The sequence below is a fragment of the Poecilia mexicana genome, unplaced genomic scaffold, assembly GCF_051168715.1.
Source record: "Poecilia mexicana isolate PSO_F unplaced genomic scaffold, ASM5116871v1 scaffold_23, whole genome shotgun sequence".
Lineage (NCBI taxonomy): Eukaryota > Metazoa > Chordata > Actinopteri > Cyprinodontiformes > Poeciliidae > Poecilia > Poecilia mexicana.
In genome coordinates this window covers 16,651,840-16,678,242 of record NW_028263392.1, presented here as the reverse complement: position 1 = coordinate 16,678,242, position 26,403 = coordinate 16,651,840, and the positions used below count along the sequence as shown (strand labels likewise).

Sequence of the window (26,403 nt, the reverse complement as noted above, 5' to 3'; positions counted from 1 at the left end):
CCATGTTTGTTTTATTTACTATATTTTTAATCGGGCAAAACGTATAGTACCAATATAACAGGGTCCTTCTTCGGTTAACTTGGAAACCATTCACCGATGTTTGTTTTGGAGTCATCCGTAGGTAAAATTCATCTTTTTACAACCACATTTCCACCGATTTGTGCCTATATCTGTTATTTTACGCTGTATGTTACTTACAGTCAACATTGCCACAGCTTAATGCGCATTCCCGGGGTGTATAGACGTCTGTTTATGTCGGTTCATACAATGCGTTAGCTAATGCTAATGCTAACTTATGAATTTCTAAACACATTTTAACGCTACAGCTTGTTAGTAGCACCCTGAAATGAAAGCACATCGACGAGTTTAGCTGTTAAGAGCTGAAGGAACTTGTATTTTTTCAGTAAACGTGTCAGCTAAGGTCTGTGGTTAAAAGGCGGTTCGTTGGTTTGATTTCCGACTCTTCCTCACGATGCAAGCAAATGGTTTTGTCGTTAAATTAGGTTTTGAAATAACAATTTTTAAAAAAATCCCTGACTTGTTACAGCTCCTACGGTTTAAATTACTTTTTTGCGTGGTAATAGTTGGTAGTTTGAAGAAATGGTGCAGCAACAGAACCGTGTGGAGTTAAAATCAAATTTTTGTCTTTAAAACTGGTAACTTGTAGATTTTTTATTTTTATTTATTTTACAAAATAAGGAATGACTTCTTTTGCGCAGGGATTTTAGAAGTTGTTTTAATCAGCTGTTGCATGTTAGTGTGTCAGATTGCCACAAAAATGACTTATTATATTCAAGTGCAAAATTCATCTGCTCTGCATCAAATTCAGAAATACTTTATGAATCCCAAAGGGAAATTAAATGTTTTTGAGACTCATTAATTAGAATCCTTTAGAGAGGTTTTGTATATGGTGAATTATTCTTGAAGAAAAGTCATAATAAGTTAAATATTCACAATCGTTATTGGCTTTTTGAACAGTTTTATGTTTTTCATACCAATGAAGTAAAGCCCAAACATCCAGTTTGTATCTGGTTTAATTTAAGTTATCTGGTATGTTTTGACAGCACCTTAAGTTTAAGGATATTTTCCTTTTTGATTAATAAACAGTTCTCTAAAAGGGTTCAGCTCTGAAATTGGTATAAAAGCAGTGTCATTTATTAGGATTTTACTTTTTAATGGCTTCAACAGATAGAAAAGTTGCTGATTTTAAGCTTCAGTTTAGTTTATGCTTCATGGTTTTTAAGGAATCTGAACAGTTTTCTATTTTGTTGAAGTTTTTGTTGTTCTCCATCCTCAGTATGCCTGCTGAGAGCAAGCCCTCAGTAAACATGGATGAAAAAGACGTCAACTCCTTCAGCAACAAAGAAAAAGAGAAGGACAAAGAGGCTGAACGGAGGGCGGCATCTGCTAGAGACAAGGCTAAAGAAGAGGCGAAAGCCAGCAGTAAAAAGGATGCAGGCAAGGAGGAGAAGAAAAAGCGCTTAGAGGAGGAAAAGAAGAAGAAGGAGGAAAAGGAGCGAAAGAAGAAAGAGGAGGAAAAGCAGAAAGCGGAGGAGGATCAGAAGAAGAAAGAGGAGGAGGAGAAGAAGCAACAGGAGGAGCTGCAGAAGAAGCTCGAAGAAGATGAGGCCAAACGGCAGCGTGAGGAAGAGGCAGCGCTGCTCAAGTGAGTCATGAGTAACTTCATAATGAAGAAGAAACCGAGTGATGAGGTCAAGTTAAGTTTGGATTAATCCAGTTCATTAAGAAGATTTCATTGAGAGATTCTGGCTTTTATTTATCCAGTTTAGGAATTAAGCATAACGCAAATAGAAGCTGCTAATTTTATTATATCAACGAGTCACAAAACAGTTAAATTTTTGTTAGATGCATTTAGATCAAATCCATTAATTCTAAAATCAAAATAATGTCAGACTTTCAAATGTAAACATAAATATAACATGATTCTCCGTGTTTGGAACCAGAAGACATGAGAGGTCTGGAAGGTTGATGCAACAGCAGCAGATCTTTAATTTATAAATTAATTATACTATTAATTTATAAATTAATAGTATTTTAAAATCTAAAAGGTTTAAAATAAAAACCAGTATTTTTGTCTAGTTTCTAATCCAAATGTGTTGGAACACTTGAAATAAGACAAAACTAACTTACTAGTAACTTTTCAACAAGATGCAGGAGCTTAAGTCAATAATTCCTGAATATTGATGAAAAACTGCTTGTTCATTTGCCAGATTATTTTACTTACAACAAGATATTTTCCCCATGTTTGTCGTAAAATAATCTGCAGGTGGAACTAGAACTTTTTCATCAATATTACAAAATTATTGACTTAAAACAAGCTCCTTTATATCGCTGAAAAGTTACTTGTGAATTAGTTTTGTCGTATTTTCAGTGTAATAAGATATGTGCACTACAAACTAGACCATAAATACTTGTTAAGATTTTGTGTTTTTTCAGTGTAAAGAAAAACCCAGAACTACTCAAACCCTGGTCCACCATTGTCTCTCGTCTCCAGGGAAAAGGAGGAGGGCCACCAGCTGCACCAGGAGGCCTGGGAACGGCATCAGGGCCGGAAGGAGCTCCGCAGCCGGAACCAGAACGCCCAGGAGGCCCGACCCGAGGAGGCCTTCTTCAGCCGCCTGGACTCCAGCCTGAAGAAGAACACGGCCTTCGTCAAGAAGCTGCGCACGCTGACGGAGCAGCAGCGCGATGCGCTCTCCAACGACTTCGCCTCGCTCAACCTCAGCAAGTACATCGGCGAGGCGGTGAGCTCGCTGGTGGAGGCCAAGCTGAAGATCTCCGACGTGGGCTGCGCCGTGCACCTGTGCTCCCTGTTCCACCAGCGCTACGCTGAGTTCGCTCCGCTGCTGCTGCAGGCCTGGAAGAAACACTTCGAGGCCAGGAAGGAGGACAAGGCGCCCAATGTGAGCAAGCTCCGCACCGACCTGCGCTTCATCGCCGAGCTCACCATCGTCGGCCTGTTCACCGACAGGGAGGGGCTGTCGCTGATCTACGAGCAGCTGAAGAACATCATCGGGACGGACCGCGAGACGCACACACACGTGTCGGTGGTGATCAGCTTCTGCAAGCACTGCGGCGACGACATCGCCGGTCTGGTGCCGCGCCGGGTGAAGCTGGCGGCGGAGAAGTTCGGCCTGGCGTTCCCGCCAAGTGAGATCATCAGCACCGAGAAGCAGCAGCCGTTCCAGAACCTGCTGAGGGAATACTTCACCTCCCTGACCAAACACCTGAAGAAGGACCACCGGGAACTGCAGAACATCGAGAGGCAGAACCGGTCAGATCAATCAATCGATCAATCTGTCAAGTTTATTTGTATAGCACATTTCAGCAACACCGGAGTTCAAAGGACTTTACATAATAAAAAAGACAAAAACGTTAAAAGAGTAATAAAAACAACACACAGTCATCAATTGTGAAACTACAAACATTTAATCTTATCAAATACTATCGTTAAAATCATCAATACACATAAAATATCTTGATCAATGTTTAATTTATTACGGTTCCAAAGCAACTTAACTGGTGGGTTTCTAGTCTAAATTTAAAGGAACTCAGTGTTTCGGCTGTTTTGCAGTTTTCTGGAAGTTTGTTCCAGATTTGTGGAGCATAGAAGCTGAAAGCTGCTTCTCCATGTTTGGTTCAGACCAGAACCAGAACCTGAGAGGTCTGGAAGGTTGGTCCAGCAGCAGCAGATCTTTAATCCATCCATCCATTTTCTTCCTCTTATCCGGGGTCGGGCAGCAGCTTCAGAAGGGAGGCCCAGACTTCCCTCCCCAGCCACTTCTTCCCGCTCCTCCGGGGGAACCCCCAGGCGTTCCCAGGCCAGCCAAGAGACATGGTCCCTCCAGAGTGTCCTGGGTCTTCCCCTCCTCCCAGTGGGACATGCCTGGAACGCCTCACCAGGGAGACGTCCAGGAGGCATCCGTACCAGATGCCCAAGCCTCAACTGGCTCCTCTCAACGTGGAGGAGCAGCGGCTCTAGTCTGAGTCCCTCCCGGATCACCGAGCTTCTCATCCTCTCTCTAAGGGAGAACCCAGCCACCCTGCAGAGGAAACCCATTTCGGCCGCTTGTATCCGTGATCTCGTTCTTTCGGTCATGACCCAAAGCTCATGACCATAGATGAGGGTGGGAACGTAGATCGACCGGTAAATCGAGAGCTTCGCTTTTTGACTCAGCTCTCTCTTCACCACGACGGACCGGTACAGCGCCCGCTTCACGGCAGATGCTGCCCCAATCCGCCTGTTGATCTCCTGCTCCCTTCTTCCCTCATTCGTGAACAAGATCCCCAGATACTTAAACTCCTCCACTTGAGGCAGGACGACCCCCCTGACCCGGAGAAGGCACTCTACCCTTTTCCAGCTCAAGTCCATGGCCTCGGATTTGGAGGCACTGAGCCTCATCCCGGCCGCTTCGCACTCAGCCGCGAACTGCTCCAGTGAGAGCTGCAGATCACGATCTGATGAAGCCAACAGGACCACATCATCCGCCAAAAGCAGAGATGTGATCCTAAGGCCACCAAAACGGATCCACTCAACACCTCGGCTGGTCAGAGATTCTGTCCATGAAAGTAATGAACAGAATCGGTGACAATGGGCAGCCCTGGCGGAGTCCAACTCTCACCGGAAACGAGCCTGACTTACTGCCGGCAATGCGGACCAGACTCTGACACCGGTCGTACAAGGACCTGACAGCCCGTATCAAAGGGCCCGGTACCCCATACTCCCGGAGAACCCCTCAAAAGGTCCCCATAGGGACACAGTCCAACGCCTTCTCCAAGTCCACAACACATGTAGACTGGTTGGGCGAACTCCCAGAACCCTCCAGGACCCTGCTGAGGGTGTAGAGCTGGTCCAGTGTTCCACACTGCTCTTCCTGAATCCGACGGTTCGATCAGTGATTTATAAACTACCAGCAGGATTTAAAGTCTCTTCTCTCAGTGAATGACTGTAGAGTTGGGTGATGTAGACGTTTTCGCTCATTTTCATTTCACTATGAGATGACTTTCTATTATTTAAACGCTATCAGAATTATAAATGAGCTCCTCAACTCAAGGAAAGTTGACAGAAAATGGAAAAGTAAATTAATTTTCCTGTAAAATGTATTTTTAAGCACTTTGACCTGAGCTGAGGTGTTCTGCTGTTGGTTTCAGGCGGATCTTGCACTCCAAAGGCGAGCTGAGTGAGGATCGCCACAAGCAGTACGAGGAGTTCGCCACGTCTTACCAGAAACTGCTGGCCAACACGCAGACACTGGCCGACCTGCTGGACGAAAACATGCCGGAGCTGCCGCAGGACAAGACCGTGCAGGAAGGTGAGCGAGCGGCCAGCAGGGGGCGGGCCAGCAGGGGGCGGGCCAGCAGGGGGCGGGCCAGCAGGGGGTGGTCCTCAGCTGCATCAGATCAAATTACAGGATACTAGTAATTAGTTACTAATTACTGATTACTTCCCCAAAAAAAGTTATCCAGTTATTATACTGATAACTTATTGTCAAAATTAATTATTTACTTTAATAATCACTTTAGCTACTTGACAAAAAAAAAACATAAACCACAACCTGAACAATACACGTTTGAGCCAAATTCTATTTTTTATTCATATTCCATAATATGAAATTTAATAAAATGAAACAGTCTCTGTTTTAAAGGTGATCTATTACTGTGCTTCATAGGATGATACGTCTATGGAGCTCAGGCTGGGGTTGCTAGGTAACGGGGTGGAATTCTGCTGGGGTTGCTAGGTAACGGGGTGGAATTCTGCTGGGGTTGCTAGGTAACAAGGCAGAGTCCGTGGAATGTGACTTAACAATCAGGATGTTTCTGAAACGGCTCATTTTCCAGACACCAAAAAACTGTAACTCATTGGGCAAAAAAAGGCAGTTTATTAAAATTTTTGGGGAGGGTTTTTAAGCGCTTGGTCTGTTTTTCAGAGGCAGTGGAGACCCTAATGAAAGTATAAAGATGCAAATTTTGTATGAAACTATCCTTTTCTGAATAATTTGGTTGGATGAAGCCCTGGCATCAGCTGTTTTCTCCCTCAGAGCACGGCCCCGGCATCGACATCTTCACCCCTGGGAAACCCGGAGAGTACGAACTGGAGGGCGGCATCTGGGAGGACGAAGATGCACGAAACTTCTACGAAAACCTGATCGACCTGAAGGCTTTCGTTCCCGCCATCCTGTTCAAGGACAACGAGAAGAGCGGCCTGAGCAAAGACAAGGACGACGCCAAAGGTACGTTCATCACTATTCTGTGCTTTCTTAGTTTGATTTGTTTATTACGAAGTATTGCTAGTCTTGAGAAAAATTTCTGGACACTATGAGTAAAAACTTATAAACTTTTATTAAAATGTTCCTAAGTTTCATATTGAAAGAAACTTATTTGAAAAAAGTTATTTTGTAATTGTCATTCAAGTGATTTATTTTCTTTTTGATCTTTAAAAACAGAAATTTCCACATAACTTTATATTTTGGTCCATCTGATAATACAGTTTTTAAATATTAGATTAATCAGTAACTCAGTATTTGAGTAGAATTTACCAAATACATTTTTACTCTTGAGTAATTTCTTTTTACTTTTACTGGAGTATAATTTACTTTACTTGAGGCCGAGATTTGTAGGCGAACCAGATCAGATCAGGATTCACACCTCACCAAAACAAACTGGACTTCCTGGACAAGCGGACTGGAGTCGGGTTGAGCGGCTCAGTGGGGCTGGTGTGAGTGATGCGCTGTTGTCCTCAGATGGCAGAGAAGGGAAAGACGTGAGCGCCACAGAAGAGCTGGAGCTGGAGCTGGAGGCGCTGGACATCGCAGACGAGCCTCTGGAGCTGGAGGGAGGAGACGAGGTGGAGAACGAGGAGCTGGCCAAGAAGCTGCTGGATGAGCAAGGTGGGAACTGACTGACTCTAATCTGACATTTTCCTCAACGATTCAACTGAAAAACACGTCTGAGGTGGAAATAATAACATAATCTGACTAAACCGAAGTATTTTACAGATTATTAGTTGCTCTTTTTTATATTTTTGCTCGTCCTGCTATTTAAATATCCCTTTTTTAATCTTATATTATCATTTATGGCAATAATTTATTGTGACAATTTATCTATCAGATCCCTGATTTGTTTCTAGAACTGCAACTAACGATTATTTTATTAATCAATTACTCTGACGATTAATCTGATAAAATTTCGAACATTCTTCAGTTTTTTCATCCATTTTATACAATATTAAAAATACATTAAGGTGCAAATAAACTAATTCTCTTCCATTTTTATATAGGAAAATAAACATTTTCCTATATAAAAATGGAAACACCTGCAGCCAAAAAAACATTTAACATGTGAAAAGTTCTTCTGCTTTTGCTTGACTTAACATGAGAACAACGTATTTATTCATTAGATTAACTGATTAATAACAGGATGCAAAAGGTGATTAATATAATAATAGTATTTTGAATAAAAGATGGAAATGAAGTCTGATTATTAATGCCGATTTCACTGCATTCTTTTCTTTTATTGGCAGGTTTTTAGTTAATTTAGATTTTAGACGTTATTGTCGTCTTTTTGTGCAGAGCAAGAAGACGAGGAGGCCAGCACCGGGTCGCACCTGAAGCTGATCGTGGACGCCTTCATTCAGCAGCTTCCTAACTGTGTCAACAGAGACCTGATAGACAAGGTGAGTTAATCTGAGGTTCAAACCTCAGATTAACTCAGATTAACTCTGCTGCAGCTCCAAACAGTAGGTAAACGGCTGATCTGGACTCTTTCAGGCCGCCATGGACTTCTGCATGAACATGAACACCAAGTCCAACCGGAGGAAATTGGTCCGGGCCCTGTTCACCGTCCCCAGGCAGAGGTGAGGTTCATACCGGGAATCGCCACACAGAGGCGCTGTCACACCGTGTTTCTGTTTGGTGACCAGCTGATGTTTCAGGTTGGATCTTCTGCCTTTCTACTCTCGCCTGGTGGCGACGCTGCATCCCTGCATGTCAGACGTAGCCGAGGATCTTTGCTCCATGCTGAAGGGAGACTTCAGGTTCCATGTGGGTCGTTTTTCCATCTTTACACCTTTAAATTCACTGCAAATACAGAGAGAAATCCATGTTTCTGCAGATCTCAGTATTAATTAAGCCTTTCAGGGTTTATTCAGCTGCTTGAAATACTTGAAAAATGCTTAAATGTTTGTATTTCCATGGTTTGGCTTCATTTCTGTGTGAAGTCGTTGAACGTACTCTATAATCAAACTGCACAGTTTGATAATAAAGTGCAATCTAACATTTGATTAAAAGCCTAAAGTAGAGAAATGTTTTTTGTAGAAATGTTGGAAATGCTTGAAAGGTTCTTGAGTTTTACTGTGGCCAAAGTGTAAAACCCTACAATTTATTTAAATATAGAAAAACCCAAAAAACATAAAATAACATTTGAAAATATTTGCTTTAGTAAATGTTTGTTCCTTTTTTAGATCCGTAAGAAGGACCAGATCAACATCGAGACCAAAAACAAAACGGTGCGATTCATCGGAGAACTTTCCAAGTTCAAGATGTTCTCAAAGACCGACACGCTGCACTGCCTGAAGGCGAGTCTGGACCTCCGGACGTCCTCTGGTTTCCTCAGATGTTTGATGAAAAGGTCCGTAAACGTTTCCTGTGCCCAACAGATGCTGCTGTCTGATTTCACCCACCACCACATCGAGATGGCCTGCACACTGCTGGAGACCTGCGGCCGCTTCCTGTTCCGCTCGCCCGACTCTCACCTGCGGACCAGCGTCCTGCTGGTCAGTCCGCTCCCTGGAGCCCCAACCTTTCTGTCTTTATGAGCACAAAAACCAGAAGACGGATTAAATCTTGAATCTGTAGCAAATGTGCACAAAACTTTCAGCATTGCACAAAAAACATTTTGCGATTGTGATGTTTCTATTACATAAGAAACAATTAAAATCATGTGAATAAGTTTATTCATGCGATAAGTAATTAAGCACGCCACCGTATCATCCTCCAACTACTTCCTGTTTTCTTCGTCGTTTCTGCCAGTAGTAACATCCTGTTGTTGATCATGTGATGCAGAAAAAGTGTTTTTATTGCAGTTTTGCAAAATAAACCAATTTTGACTCAAAAAAAGCCATTTAATCCAGAAGGTTTTATCGAAAGGTTTTTCTTCTCATTAAGCATTTTCTTTCCTGAAATGTTAAATTGTTCATCTACATGGAAACACAGCCAATGTTTGTTTTTTAATGTTTTCATGTTTGGGAAAGTTTCTAAAGATTTTCTCTCTCTTTTTTTAAAACAAAGCTTAGAATAAGGTTGAAACTTTATAATTTAAAAATGTTCCAACATGACTTCAAATTCTCACACACTGACTAATTTAATGGGACTCCTGGTATTTCAATTAGGGCTTCAGCGTCTGATTCTGCATATATTTTATTTAACCACTTATGTCTTTTTACAAAATATTAGAAATACAGTAAATGCATATAAACAAGCAATTAAGCTTCTTTTTTAAAATAAGAAATTAAACTCTAGGTAGACATTTTTTGAAGGACTATTTTGTTTAAGGAGTCTTAATAATTCATTTGTTGTTTCTGTTTTGGATATTTAAAATGTTTTCCAGTTTCAGAGTAAAATGTTAGAATTTAAAGTTTGTTGATCTTTGTGAATTTGTTCTTGCATTTTTATGTCATTATTTCCATTATATTACTTGAAAATGGTCTCAAAACAGCAACTTTATCGTTTAACGTCTGGGACAATTTATCCTCCAGCAAAATTAGCAAATTCTTTAAAATGTTACAAATGAAAACAGTAAAAGTGTTTTTAATAAGTAATTTCAGCAGATATTCAGCTCAGATTGTCTCTGCTCTGCAGGAACAAATGATGCGTAAAAAGCAGGCGCAGCACCTGGACGCGCGCTACGTCACCATGGTGGAGAACGCCTACTACTACTGCAACCCGCCGCCCATCGAGAAGGCCGTGAAGAAGAAGCGGCCGCCGCTGCAGGAGTACATCAGGAAGCTGCTGTACAAGGACCTGTCCAAGGTCACCACAGAGAAGGTGCTGCGGCAGATGCGCAAGCTGCCGTGGCAGGAGCCCGAGGTGAAGGGCTACCTGATCTGCTGCATGATCAACATCTGGAACGTCAAGTACAACAGCATCCACTGCGTGGCCAACCTGCTGGCCGGCCTGGTGGCGTACCAGGAGGACGTGGGCATCCACGTGGTGGACGGCGTCCTGGAGGACATCCGGCTCGGCATGGAGGTACGCTCACACCAAACTCTAAGATGGTCATGAAACTCCAAAAGGTTTTGGGAAAAAAATCACCTTTAGCTGCATCTCTGCTTTCACTTGATTATGTTTTTGTTATGAAGTATTTCTGCTCTTACTGGAGAAAAATTTCTGAGTGAAGTTTTCTCTTAATTTCAACTCTGAATATGTTCTTTCAGTTAATGGTGTTTCTTTGAGTCTGTACACTCTAGTTAATGATTAATTAATTGCTAAATTGATGATTATTTCAATAACAGGTTAATCACAATTAATCCGATTAATCGTTTCAGCCCCACATGTTCTTCTATTAACATTTCTAATGTATTAAAATGTCTCCTGTGCATTAAAAGCATCGATAGACGTGTAAAAACAGAAACTATTCCAGGTTTCCTTTGCTGTTGCAAAACAGAAAATTTGAATCCTGAGTTTCACCTGGAATGTTTCAGCTGCACAAGGAGAGCCGTCTGCACATTACTGCACACATTCAGCATCCACCCTGTGGCACCGAATGGAAACACTGGGCCTTTTGTCCAGGCTGGTTGACAGTAACTACAGTATGTTAGCTGTGATTTTAGACCAAAGCCCAAAGGATTTGTGAAATGATCCCAGTGGGAAATCTGCTGGACATTAGTTAGATTTCAGTAAAATCTTTTCACTTCTTTATTTTCTGTCCAAAAACCTGCTGCACATTTCTTAGGTGTCAGAGTAAAAAAGTTGTATCTGTGAAAATCAGAACCGGTATTTCAGACCTCAGATACAACCAGAAGTTAGAATCTGTCAGAATAATCCAGCTTGCATCTTTTTTTCTGACATGTTACTGAGCTGCAGTGACTCAGTGCAGATCCTCCATCAGCCTTTCTGCTTGATTTAACATCAGCACAGTGCAGGGCTGATCTGGAGATTAGTTTTAGAGTAACTGACTCACAAGGTGCTTAAGAGGAGATTTCTTTACTGAATCTGGAGCTAAAATTTCAATTTACGGAGTTGTGGGTAGAAAATATTAAGTTTTTTAAATCTTGAAAGCAAAATGTTTTTTTTTTTAAAATTACTTCTGAGTGTCTCTCTTTCATTTGAGCCTTTACACTTCAGTTAATGATTAATCGATTACTAAATTAGTTGATGATTATTTCAGCAATTGATTAATCACGATTAAGCCGATTAATCATTTTAATTCCTAACGGCATATTTTCATAGTATTCCCTATATTCTGCCTTCTGAAAGTGAAACGTGCATCACTGAAACTACTGGAGTATTTTGACATCAGATGGAAATAAAAGGATGGAAATGAAGTCAAACCTTCAACGTTCCGGTAAACAATGTGGCTTCCCCACAGCATGATGCTGCCACCACAGCCTTGATGGTTTGCTGTTTCCAGGTCAACCAGCCCAAGTTCAACCAGCGGCGGATCAGCAGCGCCAAGTTCCTGGGTGAGCTCTACAACTACCGCATGGTGGAGTCGGCCGTGGTCTTCCGGACCCTCTTCTCCTTCATCTCCTTCGGGGTGAACCCGGACGGCAGCCCCAGCCCGCTGGACCCGCCGGAGCACCTGTTCCGCATCCGGCTCGTCTGCACGCTGCTCGACACCTGCGGCCAGTACTTCGACCGCGGCTCCAGCAAGAAGAAGCTCGACTGTTTCCTCATCTACTTCCAGGTCGGTTGCAGCGCCTCCCGCCGCTGACATGCTAACAGAACCACAGGGTTCAGACGGGGGCTGGAATCCTTCAGGATTTTGTGTTTTCAAGGTTTAGAAAGTGCTTGACTTCTGCATCAAGTCCTTGAAAGTGATTCATATTCAAATGGAGCAGTTTGATAATAAAGTTCAATCTCACACTTAGTTAAAACGTCAGTTTGAAAACAGATGTTTTCATCCACTTTTTTCTCGCAGTCTGAAGTTGAATCAGAATAAACTTTTCTTGTTTTGGATCAGTGAGAATCACCCAAATTATTTCTATTTGCTAAATGGAGAGAAAATCTCTGAGATTTTTTTCTAACTTTCTCTGTATTTATTTTTGTTTTATTTCACCAGAATTCATTTAATTCTTATGTACTATATTGTGTTTACGCCTTTAATCTGAGGAGGAAGGTCTGGTACCTTTACATGATTTCATATGAATGGTCTCATTAACACATATTCATAATCGCTCAATAACTTGTCTTATATTTTATATGTCAGAAAATGTTTTTGTTAAACTCATCTGGAATCATTTTGCTATATTTTAGTGAACTTGTTCCTGCTGCAGGATGCAGAAAACAACCACAAACTAATTAATAACAGTTATAACTCATGTCATAGGATAAGAACCTTTCTGCAGGTTTAATGAGGTTTGTGTTTCTGCAGCGCTACATTTGGTGGAAGAAGAGCGTGGATGTTTGGACGAAGGACCACCCGTTCCCCATCGACATCGACTACATGATCAGCGACACGCTGGAGCTGCTGCGGCCCAAGATGCGGCTCAGCTGCTCGCTGGACGACGCCACCAGGCAGGTGGCCGACCTGGAGAGGGAAGTTCTCGTCAAACTGGGTGAGGATGAGTTTCCGGGCGACGCGGTTTGGCGCTGCTGCTGGTTTCTCTGGTTTCCTCCCAGCAGAGCCGCATTCCCTGCTGCGTAGGAGGAAACGCTTGCATACCAAACGCGTGCGCTCACCCAACGATCCCGTCAGCACGCAGCATCTGGGATTAAATGTAATCACGTTTATGGATTATTTTATTCCAGCTGCGTCACCAAAACAGAAATTACTCATTGAAATTGATTTAATTGTTTTGTTTTCATCCGAGTAAGATGAGCTGGTCATCATTAGCTGCTATTTTTAGACTCAGTGAAGCAGATTTCAGTAAAAAAACAAGTTCAACACAGCAGAGCAACATTTTTAAACGAGAGAGATTCATGATCTGACCTGGCTGGAAAATCTGCATTCCCCTCACAGTGAAGGCGGAGTCTCACTGAGAACGTCATGAAAAGATGAAAAATGAAGGTTTAGTGGTGTGAAATCTGGCCTCAGATGGGAATATTAACACCTCTGGAACCAGAGGTGGAATATTTACTTTACTTACAGAACTACAACTAACGATTACATCACTAATCGATTGATTGACTATTAATCGATAAATCTGATTTTTTTTTTACATGGCACGTTTTGCTGATTTTTAATTTATCCACCTAATCCTATTTATACAATGTTAGAAATTAAAAAACACTTCAGACAAATGATTCAGTTTCTTGTACAAATAATAAAATAAACCTTTTATTTCCCTAAAATAACAACATTCCTTTAGTGAATGATTATCTGCAGCTAAAAGAAACGATTCCAACATGTGAGAAGCTCAGCCCGTTCTGCTTGATTTACCATCAGCACAGTGTCATCCGTTTTATTTTTTTAGATTAACAGACTCATTATACATTAATAAGATTTTTTTACAGAATTTAAATCTCTTGATGATTTCTGGGTAGATTTACAGACAAATAATTATTATTTTTTAATCCTAAATGCAAAATGTTGATATTCTTGTTTAATTACTTCTGAGTGTTTTGCTCTTACAACTATTGGCAATTTTTTGAGTTAATTACTAAATTAGTTGATGTTTAATCACAATTAAGCCAGTTAATCATTTTGGCCCTCGTTACGTAGTTGATATTTGGTGAAATATTGTGACATAACTGGACTATAACTGATTTAATTAAACAAAATTAAACATATTATTTAAAATGCAGTTATAAATGCAGAAAGTTAGCACATCCTGTAGCCATTAGGCTGGAGTTTAGTGAGTTTGCACAGTTGCTTGATGCATAAATTTTATAGCAAGATTTCTTTTCAACACTAATCAATTCACGAAACTCTTTACCCTTCAACAATCTGACCGTTTTATTCATTTTAGAAAATATTGAGTTTTAGTGAAACAAGAAAAAAAATTGTGAATTTTCTGCTGCATTTTTAAATTAGATTTCTGTAACCATCCACTTCTTCCAAATTGAACATTTTGTCCTTGTTGGCTAAAAGTTTGGACGCCCTGCTGTAGAAAGTCAACCTGGAAGCATCATGAGAGAAAGACGTCATCCAGAACTCAACCAGTCTGTCCTGCAGATTCACCTCCAGGTCAGACGGAGCAAAACAAACAAAAAACTCTGAAGTCAAAGGTTAAAGTTCATGACAGAATCATTTAAAATGAATGGCTTGTTTTGAAGGGTTGAAAGAGAAAGCCTCTCTACAAAACAAGATGGCTGCCAGCCTGCAGAAACAAGTGTATTCTGAATAACCAGTAGAGTGTGATGTTTTGGTATCTGCTGTGTAAAACCCCAGGTCAGGATGAGGGTGTACTTTCTTTTTAGCGTGGCTGTATTTATAGAACGGCCTGGTCTTGCAGCCTGGTTTAGTTCCAGTCTGTCTGAGGTGAAAGGGAAGAAGGAAGCGATTCTGCAGCAGGTGTATCTGGCTCCGCAGCTCGATGACAGCATGAAAACTCTGCTTTGTTCCACAGTTTCAGTGTGTTGCACTGGAATGCAGAGAAAAATTTGAGCTCCACCCTCTAAGAAAGTGACTCAGGTGCATCAACCTGGAGTTAAATTAGCTCAGAGGAGGAAAAACTACGTCTAAATCAGTCTATAAATACTCCTGGCAGGGATGAAAACAATTAATCTACTTACGGTTAATGGCCTTTGACGGGAAAAAAAAAAGAAATGAAAAAAATTAAATTACGAAAATGAAGTTACAATTTTCTAATAAAGTTAATAAAATGTGAAAATAGTCGTACTATTACGAGAATGAAGTCATAATATTGCAACTTTATCCTCATAATTTTGACCTTTTTCTTGTATTATTTAGCTTTTTTCTCCTACAACTTTATTCTCATATTATCTCCACTTTATTCTCGGATTATTTTGACTTCTCATAGTTAATGTTTTGTTTAGCAGTATGGCCCTGGTTCTTCGTTGTTTTTGTCAATTTAATGGTTTACTAGATAAAATTAATCCCAATCGACTAACTAAAAACGTCCGTTTAGATATTATTTTGTAGTTGTAGTTTGGCCGCCATCCAGCAGAGGGCGCCGCTGGTCATAAGCAAAACTGTTAATATAGAAACAAGATGGCGGAGAGATCTCTGAACTAGAAAGAGAAACGGCCAGAGTTTGTTGTGGAATCGAAAATGTACTTTCTGCGGTTCTGTTTTGAAACATAATACACACAATATGCTTGTTAAAGTTTCACCTTTAATAGCGGTCATTCAGCGAAGAAGCGTCAATTTCTTATTTATAGATGAAGGTGAGAATGTGACCGAAAGCTAACGGAGAAAAACTAACATGGTGGGGAAAAAAATGACGGTCGATTTTAAAGACTTTCGAGATTTAATTCACTTGTTACGAAGTTTTAGCATTCATTCAAGTCAACCACAGACGGTATTTCTTTACATATTTCATTATTTATTTTTCTATTCGGCAACCTCAGAGATATCTTTTTTAATAAGGTAATAAAACTGCAATTTTTGCCTGTATTTGACACAGCTGACATAAAATAATGTTAAATGTAACGGGGGGTTTAGGTCAGTATATTATGAATAATTTAGCCTTTTGTGTTGTGGAGAGACGGTCGTCCCTCTTGATAAAACCAAAAACTTTTAAGAAATTGGCCGCCTATCAATTAACCGTTAATCAATCAACTTTAGATGAATTAATTCTTAAATTGATAACTTGCATCTCAAACTCTTGGAATTATTAGAAAAGATGCAAAAGTCAGACTTTTGAAAGATTTGTTGAAGTAACGGCGCCCCCTAAAGGAGGGTATGAGAAGTGAGGAAGGGTTTGCCGGTTTTTACCCTGTAACTTTCCACGCTGGTGTTGAGTGTTTTAGTGACATGAATGCTGTAGAGTAGAGAGTGATTGATGGACATTCCTCAGGCCTTCAGACACACCAGACCTGATCTGCAGCCTCAGATCAAGTCGTTACACCTTCCTTCTGTCAACATGTGAGCGGTTTAATTGCCTCCATGTTTAATGTGTTCATAACAACAGTGTGTGTGTGTGTATATGTGTTTTATTGAAGGCATGGCCATGGAGAAGGACGGCCGCTCCAGCGCCATGAGTGAAGGCGAGCCGCTCGATGAGGAAGACGAGGATGAGGATGAAGAGGGAGCCGCTGACACAGAGGAGCAGTCGGGCAACGAGAGCGAGATGAACGAACAGGAAGAGGATGTGAGTCCGTTTGGTTGCTATGGTGACACGTCATTGTTTACATCACGCTACAGAGACGTGAGGCGGTTACGGAGTTTATATTTCCTCTTTTCTTTTTCTGTATTTTTTTTCTTTCTTCCTTTTGTCGCTGTTTTTCTTTTTTCTGCATTTCTTTGTATTTTCTTTCTTTCTGTTTTTCTTCCATTCTACCTGTCCTTTTCTGTCTTTCTTTTTGGATTTTCTCTTTTTATTTTATTTTCTTGTTCAGGTAACAATCAGGTTTTTTGTCTCCACAGGAAGGATCTGAGAATGATGAAGAGGAGCGTGAGGAAGAGGAGGAGGAGAACACAGATTACCTGACCGACTCCAACAAGGAGAACGAGACGGACGAGGAGAACAATGTATTCATGTGATGGATCTGCTGGCGTCATGGTGGATGGTCTTTGTGTTAAATCGGGTTTCTTGTTGCCAGGAAGTGACGATCCGCGGCGGAGGACTGAAGCACGTCGCCTGCGCTGAGGACGAAGACTTTATCCAGGCTCTGGATAAGATGATGCTGGAGAACCTGCAGGTCTTCTCTCCTCCTGTCCTTCCTGTGGGATGTGGCGACTCTTCCTGCCTGCTGACTTTCCGCTTCCTGCTTCTGGTCTCTGCAGCAGCGCAGCGGCGAGGCGGTGAAGGTGCACCAGCTGGACGTGGCCATCCCGCTGCAGCTGAAGAGCCAGCTGAAGAAGGGCGGCTCCGGCCAGCAGTGCATGGGAGAGGGCGACTCGGACGTCTCCGACACCATGCAGTTCGTCATGCTCACACGCAAAGGAAACAAGCAGCAGGTGAGGAAACGACGAGAAAAACCCTCAGAGGTTCGACTGATCTGGATCATAAAGATTCTTTTTATGATGATGATTCATTACTTTTTGTTTCAAATTCTAAAATTATCATTTATTTTGTTCATCTTTAACGTTTCCATCCAAACACAATGCGAAGCAAAACAAAAATCAAAACTCACAGCAGGAGGCCTTCAGTAAGCAGGTGTGTTGGTTTAACAAGAGTTTCCTCAGATCAACACAAATTAACTGTATGGAAATGATGAGCAGCAGCATAACATGGAAAATCATTTATGACATTTATTTATTTATTTTTAGAAGTCATTAGAAAAAAAGTAAATATTTAGAATTTTTTTATATTTTATAAAATATGAACTGAAATATTTTTTTAAATACTTGATATTTCAGTCGTTTTTGACATTTTAGCTTTTTCGTTATATATTAACTATCACAACCATAAATCTTATTTCATGCACGTGTTTTATTTTAGCATTATATTCAAATGTGTTTTTATTTATCGATGCTTTCAGTGAAAAATCAGTGGAGAAAATTGTAAAATTAAATCCCAGAAATACGGACAGTTTTAAACATAATTTATTGGAATTTATCATGGTAATTATTGGTAAAATTATTATTATAAAAAGATAAATGCCCACCCCAATGTGATATCATCAGCAAATAAATGTTAATAACTTGGATACATTGAATATATAATACAGTAAAAAACGTTTAGGACCGAGCAGTGAGCCTTGTGGGACTCCATCCTGACGGGTGATTTAAATGTTTTAGCAGCGTTGCTCTGCTGACGTCTCCAGTTAAATATCTTTGGGTTAAATCTCTCCGTCCGTCCTGCGGGGGAGAAACCTGCGGTTTGAGGGTCAGGGTGTGTCCGCCTCTGCCTGCCAGAGTCGCTCCGGTTAGCCGTCAGCGCGGCGTGAACACAGAGCTGCTTTGTGGTTTTCGGCGTGGAGGGGAAATGACGTTTGTTCCTGTGTAAACACTGTGTGAGTTTAGCTCTAACTGCAGCTCTGAGCTCCGTTTGTCCGCTCGTCTTCAGCCGCTGCTCGGCACTGAAGGAGTTCTTTCAGGGAGAATCTGGAGCTTCCAGCACTGAGTCGGTTTGTTGTTGAGCTTTGAAGATTCTACTGGATGTGTTTCTGTTAGCATGAGGCTAGCAGTTTCCCTTTGATTCCAGTCAATAAGTTATAATAATTTATCATTTTTCTGTTTTCTCTCTCTCTACCAAAAACTGGACAACAAAAGTCTTCAGTCTGGTGCTTCCATCTCAACTAGCCCCCTTTTTTTTTTCTTTTGAAAGAGTTTAATTTTTCAAAAATTTTGACTTTTGAAACTGAGATTTCCAAGTTTTATATAGTAAATTTCTGAGATTGTTCTGAACTTCATGAGTTTTATTGTCTTTTCTATCTGTAACCTAACTTCCTGTTTCTTGTGACAGTATAAGATCCTGAACGTCCCGTTGTCGTCCCACCTGGCGGCGAACCACTTCAACCAGCAGCAGGCGGAGCAGGAGGAGAGGATGAGGATGAAGAAACTCACCCTGGACATCAACGAGAGGCAGGAGCAGGAAGACTACCAGGGTACGCACATTGCTTTATTTAGCTATGCAGCATTAGCATCTGCTATTTCTTTATGTGACTAACAGTTTGGAATTAGCTTATGCTTTTTTTTGTTTAGCGGTTTATTATTGGCTTCTGTTACTTTTTGTGCATAGTTGTTTAGAGTTAGCTTGTGCTAATTGTTTGAATTTAGCAGTTTTGAGCTAGCTTCTGCTATTTTTTTGTGTGTTTAGCATTAGCATAGCTAAGACTCTTAGCTAAATGGATGGTTAGTGAACATAAGCAGCATTAGCATCTGCTATTTTTTTAAAATGTGTATAGCAGTTTAATGTTAGCTTCTGCTTTTTTATTTTGTGTTCAGGGTTAGCTTATGCTACGTTTTGTGTCTAGCAACTTAGCATTAGCTTCTTTATTGTGTTGTGTGTAGCAACTTAGCATTAGCTTCTTTATTGTGTTGTGTGTAGCAACTTAGCATTAGCTTCTTTATTGTGTTGTGTGTAGCAACTTAGCATTAGCGTGGCTAAGACACTTAAACAGATTAACATGGATTTATTTCCTGAAGCATGACCCAGTGCAGCTGAGAACATGAAGCTGGAGCCTGTCAGAGGAAAACCCAGAATCTTTTCTTCTTTCATTTCATCTTTATTTGTGTTTCATTCCTTCACGTTCCTCAGAGATGATGCAGTCGTTCGCCCAGCGTCCGGCTCCGGCCAACACCAACCGGGAGCGCCGGCCGCGCTACCAGCACCCGAAAGGCGCTCCTAACGCCGACCTCATCTTCAAAACCGGAGGAAGGTGAGACGTGGTCCAGAGCATCGAGGCGGCAAACGGAGAGAATGTTCCAGCTCCGGGTGTGATGTCTGAATCGCCTCCTGGTGTCTGTTTTAGCAGAGAGAAAAGGGCGAGAATTGAAAAGCATGAGGTCCAAGGCAGGCAGAGGGACAGAGACAGGAAAGCCAAGCAGCAGAGACAGCAGGGACAAGCTGTGGAATAAAACCTTGAACACCCAGAGACAGAGACTTAGATCGTTTTATATTTTCACATTTAGTTTTTTACGTTTCAGACTTTTTAAAATAAAAGCCAGTTCAGCAGCAACAAGCTGCATCTGTTGTGTGTTGGATTCACTGCAGCAGGATCCAATAAAACTGATCTGTTCTTTATCGGATTCCTCACTCATTATTTATTCTCCTCAGATTAGTTGGCGCTAAAAATTATTTATTTTAGCGCCAACTTCTGCTATTTTTTTGTTTATCAGTTTAGCGTAGCCTTAGTTTATTTAAGACTTTTCATTAATGGATTAATGATTAACGTGCCTAACTTTTTCGTCAGCCGTGTCCGACTGGCTACAGCTCCTTCTGACAATAAAAGATGATGAAAATATTCGTTTTCAATTGTTCAAAATATGCATGCAATGGTTTGACTGTAAACACATTTGTCTAATTGCTGATTTTGTGTAAAAATAAATTTCCATGACAGCCATCATCATGAAAACTAAAAAAAAAAAGCAAAAACAAACGCTCCATGACGACCATCCTGAAAAATGTCCGCCATCTTGAAAAAGTGGCTCATTGATTTTTTTTCCCCAAAAAAGCAAGCTCTTGAGCTGAAATATTTTATCTTTTGCAATTTATTAATCAACACAAACATCTCAGGGATTACAAAAAACAACCAAAGTAAAGGTCAGGATCATGTGACTCCAGGATAAGCTTCATAGCGGCTACCGATGCCAGATCCTAAAGGCCATTAAATATTCATCCTCCAAATACTCTAATCCTGGGAACAATAACGTCCCAAACTAATTTTAATTCCCAGTTACAGGAGCAGAAAATTAGAAGGTAAGTAACGTATAAATTCAGAAAAAATTACATCTAAAAAAAAAATCAAGTTGTTGCAATGGTCCAATCAAAGCCCAGATAGAGATTTGGAGAGGTAAATTTTTGTTTACAAAACTGTTACCTAAAACTAGCCAACAGTTAGCTACTCTTAGTTAATTAATAATTAACTAAAAAGTAACAAAAAGCTTAAACAGGGCTAACATAAATGACAGCAAGAGCATAACGCCCAGTGGTCCCTCCAGGCCACTAGGGGGAGTCTAGAGCAGGTGACTTCTATCCCTATAAACGTGCTGCTGCTCTGTAATAATTTGTTCTAATCATGATTAATCTGATTAATTGCTTCAGCCATAAATTTGATTCTTTTTTAATTGTCTTGTTTCCATTAAGCTGTTTTATTTTCCTAATTCCATTTTGCGCGATGGAAACGCAGCTGTTTTTTCGAAATGTTTAAATTTGAGTCGTGTAGAGAGAAAGGGAACGTTTGGACCGCATTTGGGAGATGAAACCGTTTCCTGCTCGCCTGCAGTAACTTCCTGCTCTGTCCTCCAGGAGACGCTGATGGGAGACGGCGCCGGGCCGAGCGAGCGAGCACCAGAGAGAGAGAGAGAGGGAGGGGCAAGCGAATCCCCCGGACGCCGGGTCGGACCAGAACCCCCCGGACCTGAACACACACTGTTAGCAAACCCCGGGAGGAGAGGTCAAAGGTCAGGGCTCAGACAGGTGGCTCTCTTCCTTTTTTGCCTGTTGTCTGAAGAAAAACCCGGCAGCGGTCGGGTTTGGAGGACGGACCGGACGCGGCGGCGGAGCGGCGGTGTCACCGGGTTGAAGGAAAATAAACCGATTTATAGGAGAACACGTCTGCATCTTCTTCTTCTACTGTTTCCTGTGTGCACGGATCCTGCTGTAAGACCGCCTGACTGATCGCCAGCGCAGGAACCTTTTAGTTTCCTGGCAAAACGAAGAAGATTTCCAGTTGAATCATGAAGCAGAAAAGATAAAAAAATAAAACTCACCTTCCCGATGGTTTTAACCTGCTGATTATTCAGAGAATCGCTTCAGGCTTTATCTGCAGCCATTTTTAATTCCTGTTTGTCCCATGATTTATTTCAGTTTTAAAGTATTTGTTTATTAAAATATTTGACAGTTTGCACATATTTGGGTTTTCTGCTTTTGCTAAAATGTGGCGCCTTCTGGCTCAATCATGATCCTCCGGAAGGTTTTGGCGGTTAAAAACTCTGATTTTTCCCTCTATTTGAATTTTCTGTGTTCAGTCAGACAATTTGCAGAAATGGTGGCTAACGGTTGGTTGAGCCCCGATTTCTGAAGTCTAGGGGACTATGGATGTTTTTTCATTTGGAATATTAATTTGATTCAATTTACTGATGGAAAGTTTATTTCCTTTCAAATGGTGCCACAAAGAGTCACCAGCTCCTCTCTGCTAAAGCCCAACAAATCAAAATGGTGCTCTAAAAGCAAAGGAGGTGGAATAGCAGATGGTATCCTGTGGAATGTCATCTCTGCTGAATGGATATTGAGCTATTAGCAGGTCATAACCAGGGCGATTAATACATTTTTATCAATACATAGATCAAATTTTTTGTTTTTTGTGATTTTTAATTTCTGGAAAATTATTCTTTCCATAGTTCAGTGATGTCAGCGCTCGCAGGGCGGCCATCTTGAATCTTAACTCACAGAACGGATGTTTGAAATTATCTGTCATTTGTCATTTCTTTTTAATTAAAGAAAGCAAGAAAATTTATTAAAATCAGATTTGGTAGGAAATGTTTTTTTGTTTTTTTTAAGTCATAACGCTCAGCCTGAGTCAGAGGCCTTTTCAGATTCACTGCAACACTGACAGCTACTGGAGCATCACCATCCAGAGCCTCTTAGACTTGGTTGATATGACTTATAATGGCTGTTTTGGATTAACTCTTTTTCAGAAAAGCTGAAAACAAACTCAAGCTGACGTAAAAAAAAAGTTTTTTGCTAAATTGAGGGAGTCATTTCAAATTTTGACGCTTCCGTTAAAGTGACACTAAAATTCACATTAAAGAAAACATTGATGGCCATTTTGTGACAAATGCTGGTTGAAGAATTTGATTAGTTTTGGTCTAAAATGATTTAAAATCCTGACAGATTTACATTTAAACTTAAATTTGCTTTAGATTCATCTTTCATTTTGTTATTTCAATTTCAAGAAAATTAAAATTATTTTCTATAATCAACAGAAAATGATTTATTGGCATCACAGCTGTTTTTTTTTTTTTAACTTTTATTTTTTCCAGTTTTGTTTTTATAAACACGTTTTCTGTTTTCAGGAGTAAGCAAGAAAATTCAGCAGTTTGCATCTTCAAAACTCAGTTTTTCACCTTTTTGTGTATTTTAGTGACTTATGAATTAAATATGTAGAATTAAATCAGATCTTGACGACACAGCAGAAAAATCGCTTATAGAAATGTTTTAAAGTGCTTTTGTACGGATTTTAAACCGTAGATTCCCTGAAGGACACCCGGGTGTACATATTTACCTTTTTTTTTGTTTCTGTGGAGATTTCTCTTCCTCCTTTTGGACTAAAGTGTTACTGTGTGCCTGAGAGTCTTCCTCAGTGACGACCTTTGCTCTCTTGTTAGATTAATTTAATCTGTTCAAGCTTTAGATGGTTACATATAAACTGCTGCATGGAGCTTTTAATTTGTTTGCTGCTGTAAAAACTGGTAAATCTTCGCGTTTCTGTGCCTAGATTCAGGAATCTCTTCCCGCTGAAGTTTTGTGTCGCCACTCATGATGAAGAAATTTCAGCACAATAAATCTGTGGAGGTGATGGATGTTGTTTTCCTGAGTTTTTCAGGGTGCGTCCTGTTTGTCGAGCTCTAATTACAAGGCAGCAGGAGAGTTTCCTCATTTTCTGCTGCCGCAAAGTTCAGCATGCAGAGAATAAAAGCTGCTGTGAAGGAAATGCTGCAGAAACACAAAATCTAACCAAGATTTTAGTCTAGTTTCTAGAGCAAATATCTCATTACACTTGAAATAAAACTAATTTACCAACAACTTTTCAACAAGTTAAAAATGTTTTTAAGTCAATAATTCCTTTTAATACTAATGAAAAAATGCTAGTTCAGCTGTCAGATTGTTTCCAGAATGGCATTAAAGTGAATTCGGATTGAAAAAATGAGTAAATTTCCACCAAAAAACTAAAAAAAATTCTAGAAAAGACAATGAAATTTCCAAGCTTCAAGTCAAAAATTTGAAAAAAAAAAAAAAGCCAACCATTTTGAGAGTAAGCTCAGAAATTTTGTGGTGAGTTTCAAATGTCAAACATTTGTTAGTAAAAAAAAATCAGAAATTTTGTAGAAAGAAAACATGGAAATTTCTGAGTTTCAAAGTCAAAAATTTGCAAGAAAACACTAAAATTTTAAGCCTATTGTCAGAAATCTTTTAGAAAAAACATTGACATTTCTGAGCTTCAAAAGACAAAAATTTGTGACTTAAAATCGCAAATGTTTGATTTAACATCTGTGATTCCTTAATTTTTCTGGAAAACTTCTAAGATTATTCTCAAAATTATTTTTTTTGTTGCAAATTTTCAACTTTTCAAACTCAAATTCCAAATTTTTTCTATTTTTCCATCCATATTAAAGAATTATTGACTCAAAATAAGCCTCTATATCTTGCTGAAGTTACTTGTAAGTTAGTTTTGTCTTTTTCAAATCTACTAAGATATTTGCACAAGAAACTAGACCAAATCTCTTCAGTCAGATGTTGTGTTTTTGCAGTGAACGGTTGTAGAAGACTCCAGTTAAACTATTTTAAAGGTTTACTTTTTTCTCTGTTTTTCTGTTTGGAGCATCAAGTCGACCTGATTTGGTTTAAAATTGAAATCCTGGAAGCAGCAGCTCTTTAAATTACGTTTCTGTACAGATCAGATCAAATTTTAATTCTTTCTAACTTTTCTTCAGCTCATTGAAGTTTGCAGATTTTGTCTTTTCTTCAGTTCTCTGAAGTGTTTCAATAAAGACGAGGTCTGGACTTTGACTGGGCCTTTATTTTCTGTTACTCTAAATTCTGAAACACTAAATTTCTCTAAGGGACTTTGAATTGCCTTCCCTCAACAATTCTTTCGATGCTTATTCCTGTTACTGGTGTATCTTTTTCTTCCACTTAACTTTCTATGAATATTCTTGGTGTGCAACTATTAGTCCAACATACAACTTTTTCACAATATTCTGATTTTGCGAGATAAAGATTTGGGTTTTTATTGTTTGCATGCCACAAAGTTGCAAGAAATCATCCAATATTTCAATCTGTGACGGTTAATATTTGAATTTCATTTTTTAAAATTACGACAATAAACTGTTTAGTTGTACATTTAGCAGTTTGTATCTTATTAAAGCAGTGACACAAATGTTCACAATGCAGAGAAACGCGTTGTTAGCTTGGTTCCAGCCATTCCCAGCAGGTTTTTCTGACTTGCCTCTGGAACGTGGTTTGGTTGGGCGGGAAATAAATCCAAGATTCCTGTTTTGACCTCTGACCCAAAAGGCATGCAGCATCCAACCAACATGCTACAGCTGAATTATTAAATTGTTTCTCACAGCCGGTCTTTATAAAAGTTAGCATAAATTATTGGCAATGTAGCTCAAAAAACCATGAAAAATCATAATGGTAAAGTCAGATTTAAGATAAATCTAAATTGTGACAGATTATTTATAAGAAAAACAACTCAATCATGCTGTTTGTTTTAGATTCATGCTGCTCTTTAGTGACATTTAACAGAAAATATTCAACTAGCAGCATTCATCAACAACAGGATGCCATCTGTAAAGTTACACAATCAAAAAGTATGTTATGTAGCCTGTCATAACAAAAAAAATTAGGGTTAGTTTGTTTTGTCATATTATTCGCCAGGTTATAAATTAATTTATAAATGTCAGTTTCAAACTAAATGTTTAATTAGTCCATTAAATATTTACTTTTTATGTAAATCAGTAAAAAAGTTGGCTAGCTAAATATTTAATTTGCCAACTAACAGCTCAAACCTTAATTTTTAGTTCTAAGTTAGCTAAATGTTTAGCTGACTCTGAGCTAGCGTTTGCGAGCTAGCAAATTCACTTCCCGAAAGCGGGCTATCAAAATAAAAGCTGGGTCTGCGATCCACTGATAAACGGCTCATCCTTCAATTTAAGTTTAAACGTTATACAAGAAAATAAGAAAACGAAACGACAACGAATGAGCGACATGAATCTATTCAAAAGCAGGAGTTTATAAAAAGGTTCGGTTCAGAAGACCCAGTTTTTATTTTGGCGGCCCACTTCCGGTTAGCTTTCGCTCTGAACTATATTTAGCTTCAAACTAAAATGACACTGACATTTATAAATGAATAAACAAGGCGAAAATATCACTTACTTTTTTATTATTATTACAGGATAAATAACTCAACTATTGCAGTTATTTGTTAATTAATGCCACTTGACTCATCAGACGCCATGACAGCCAGAACATACTGTGGTTGAGTTTGTAAAATTGCGTAAATTTATCCAGATTGTTCTTGATTAGAAATAATGTTTGATACTGATATACACAGAGATTAAGTTTTATAATTCGCAGACGAAACTGAACAGGTGTCTAAAGTAAAAAGAAAAAAAAATAGTTTAATCTCACATTTAGCAAACAGGAATATTTGGATCATCATAACTGACCTAAAACAGAAAAGTTTTTAATTTTATGTCTGACAATGA

At 39.7% G+C, this 26,403-nt stretch overlaps 1 protein-coding gene across 3 annotated transcripts; it reads left to right on the top strand.

Annotated features, from left to right (window-relative positions):
• The first annotated feature begins 10 nt into the window (after positions 1-10).
• Positions 11-23,489, top strand: upf2 (UPF2 regulator of nonsense mediated mRNA decay). Of its 3 annotated transcripts, none has more exons than XM_014995354.2 (21): positions 11-117; positions 1,298-1,666; positions 2,516-3,295; positions 5,173-5,333; positions 6,060-6,251; positions 6,762-6,908; positions 7,590-7,693; positions 7,788-7,873; positions 7,952-8,060; positions 8,480-8,593; positions 8,675-8,791; positions 9,876-10,265; positions 11,647-11,922; positions 12,610-12,793; positions 16,305-16,453; positions 16,729-16,833; positions 16,905-17,003; positions 17,089-17,262; positions 18,713-18,854; positions 19,508-19,628; positions 19,722-19,993. In XM_014995354.2, exons 2-21 carry the CDS (start codon positions 1,299-1,301, stop codon positions 19,825-19,827), a joined length of 3,924 nt encoding a protein of 1,307 aa, XP_014850840.2. In that variant the 5' UTR covers positions 11-117; position 1,298; the 3' UTR covers positions 19,828-19,993. The 3 variants fall into 3 exon arrangements, with proteins under 3 accessions (XP_014850840.2, XP_014850842.2, XP_014850838.2); XM_014995356.2 differs by lacking the exon at positions 19,722-19,993 and adding an exon at positions 21,218-23,489 and having other exon boundaries at positions 23-121; XM_014995352.2 differs by having other exon boundaries at positions 23-121.
• Positions 23,490-26,403: the final 2,914 nt, after the last annotated feature.

Bases quoted from the DNA above. Each gene is read 5' to 3' on its own strand.
- upf2 (XM_014995354.2), top strand. From the start codon at position 1,299: ATGCCTGCTGAGAGCAAGCCCTCAGTAAACATGGATGAAAAAGACGTC. The intron at 8,594-8,674 runs GCGAGTCTGGAC...TGTGCCCAACAG, and splicing joins ACACGCTGCACTGCCTGAAG to ATGCTGCTGTCTGATTTCAC. The intron at 8,792-9,875 runs GTCAGTCCGCTC...TCTGCTCTGCAG, and splicing joins TGCGGACCAGCGTCCTGCTG to GAACAAATGATGCGTAAAAA.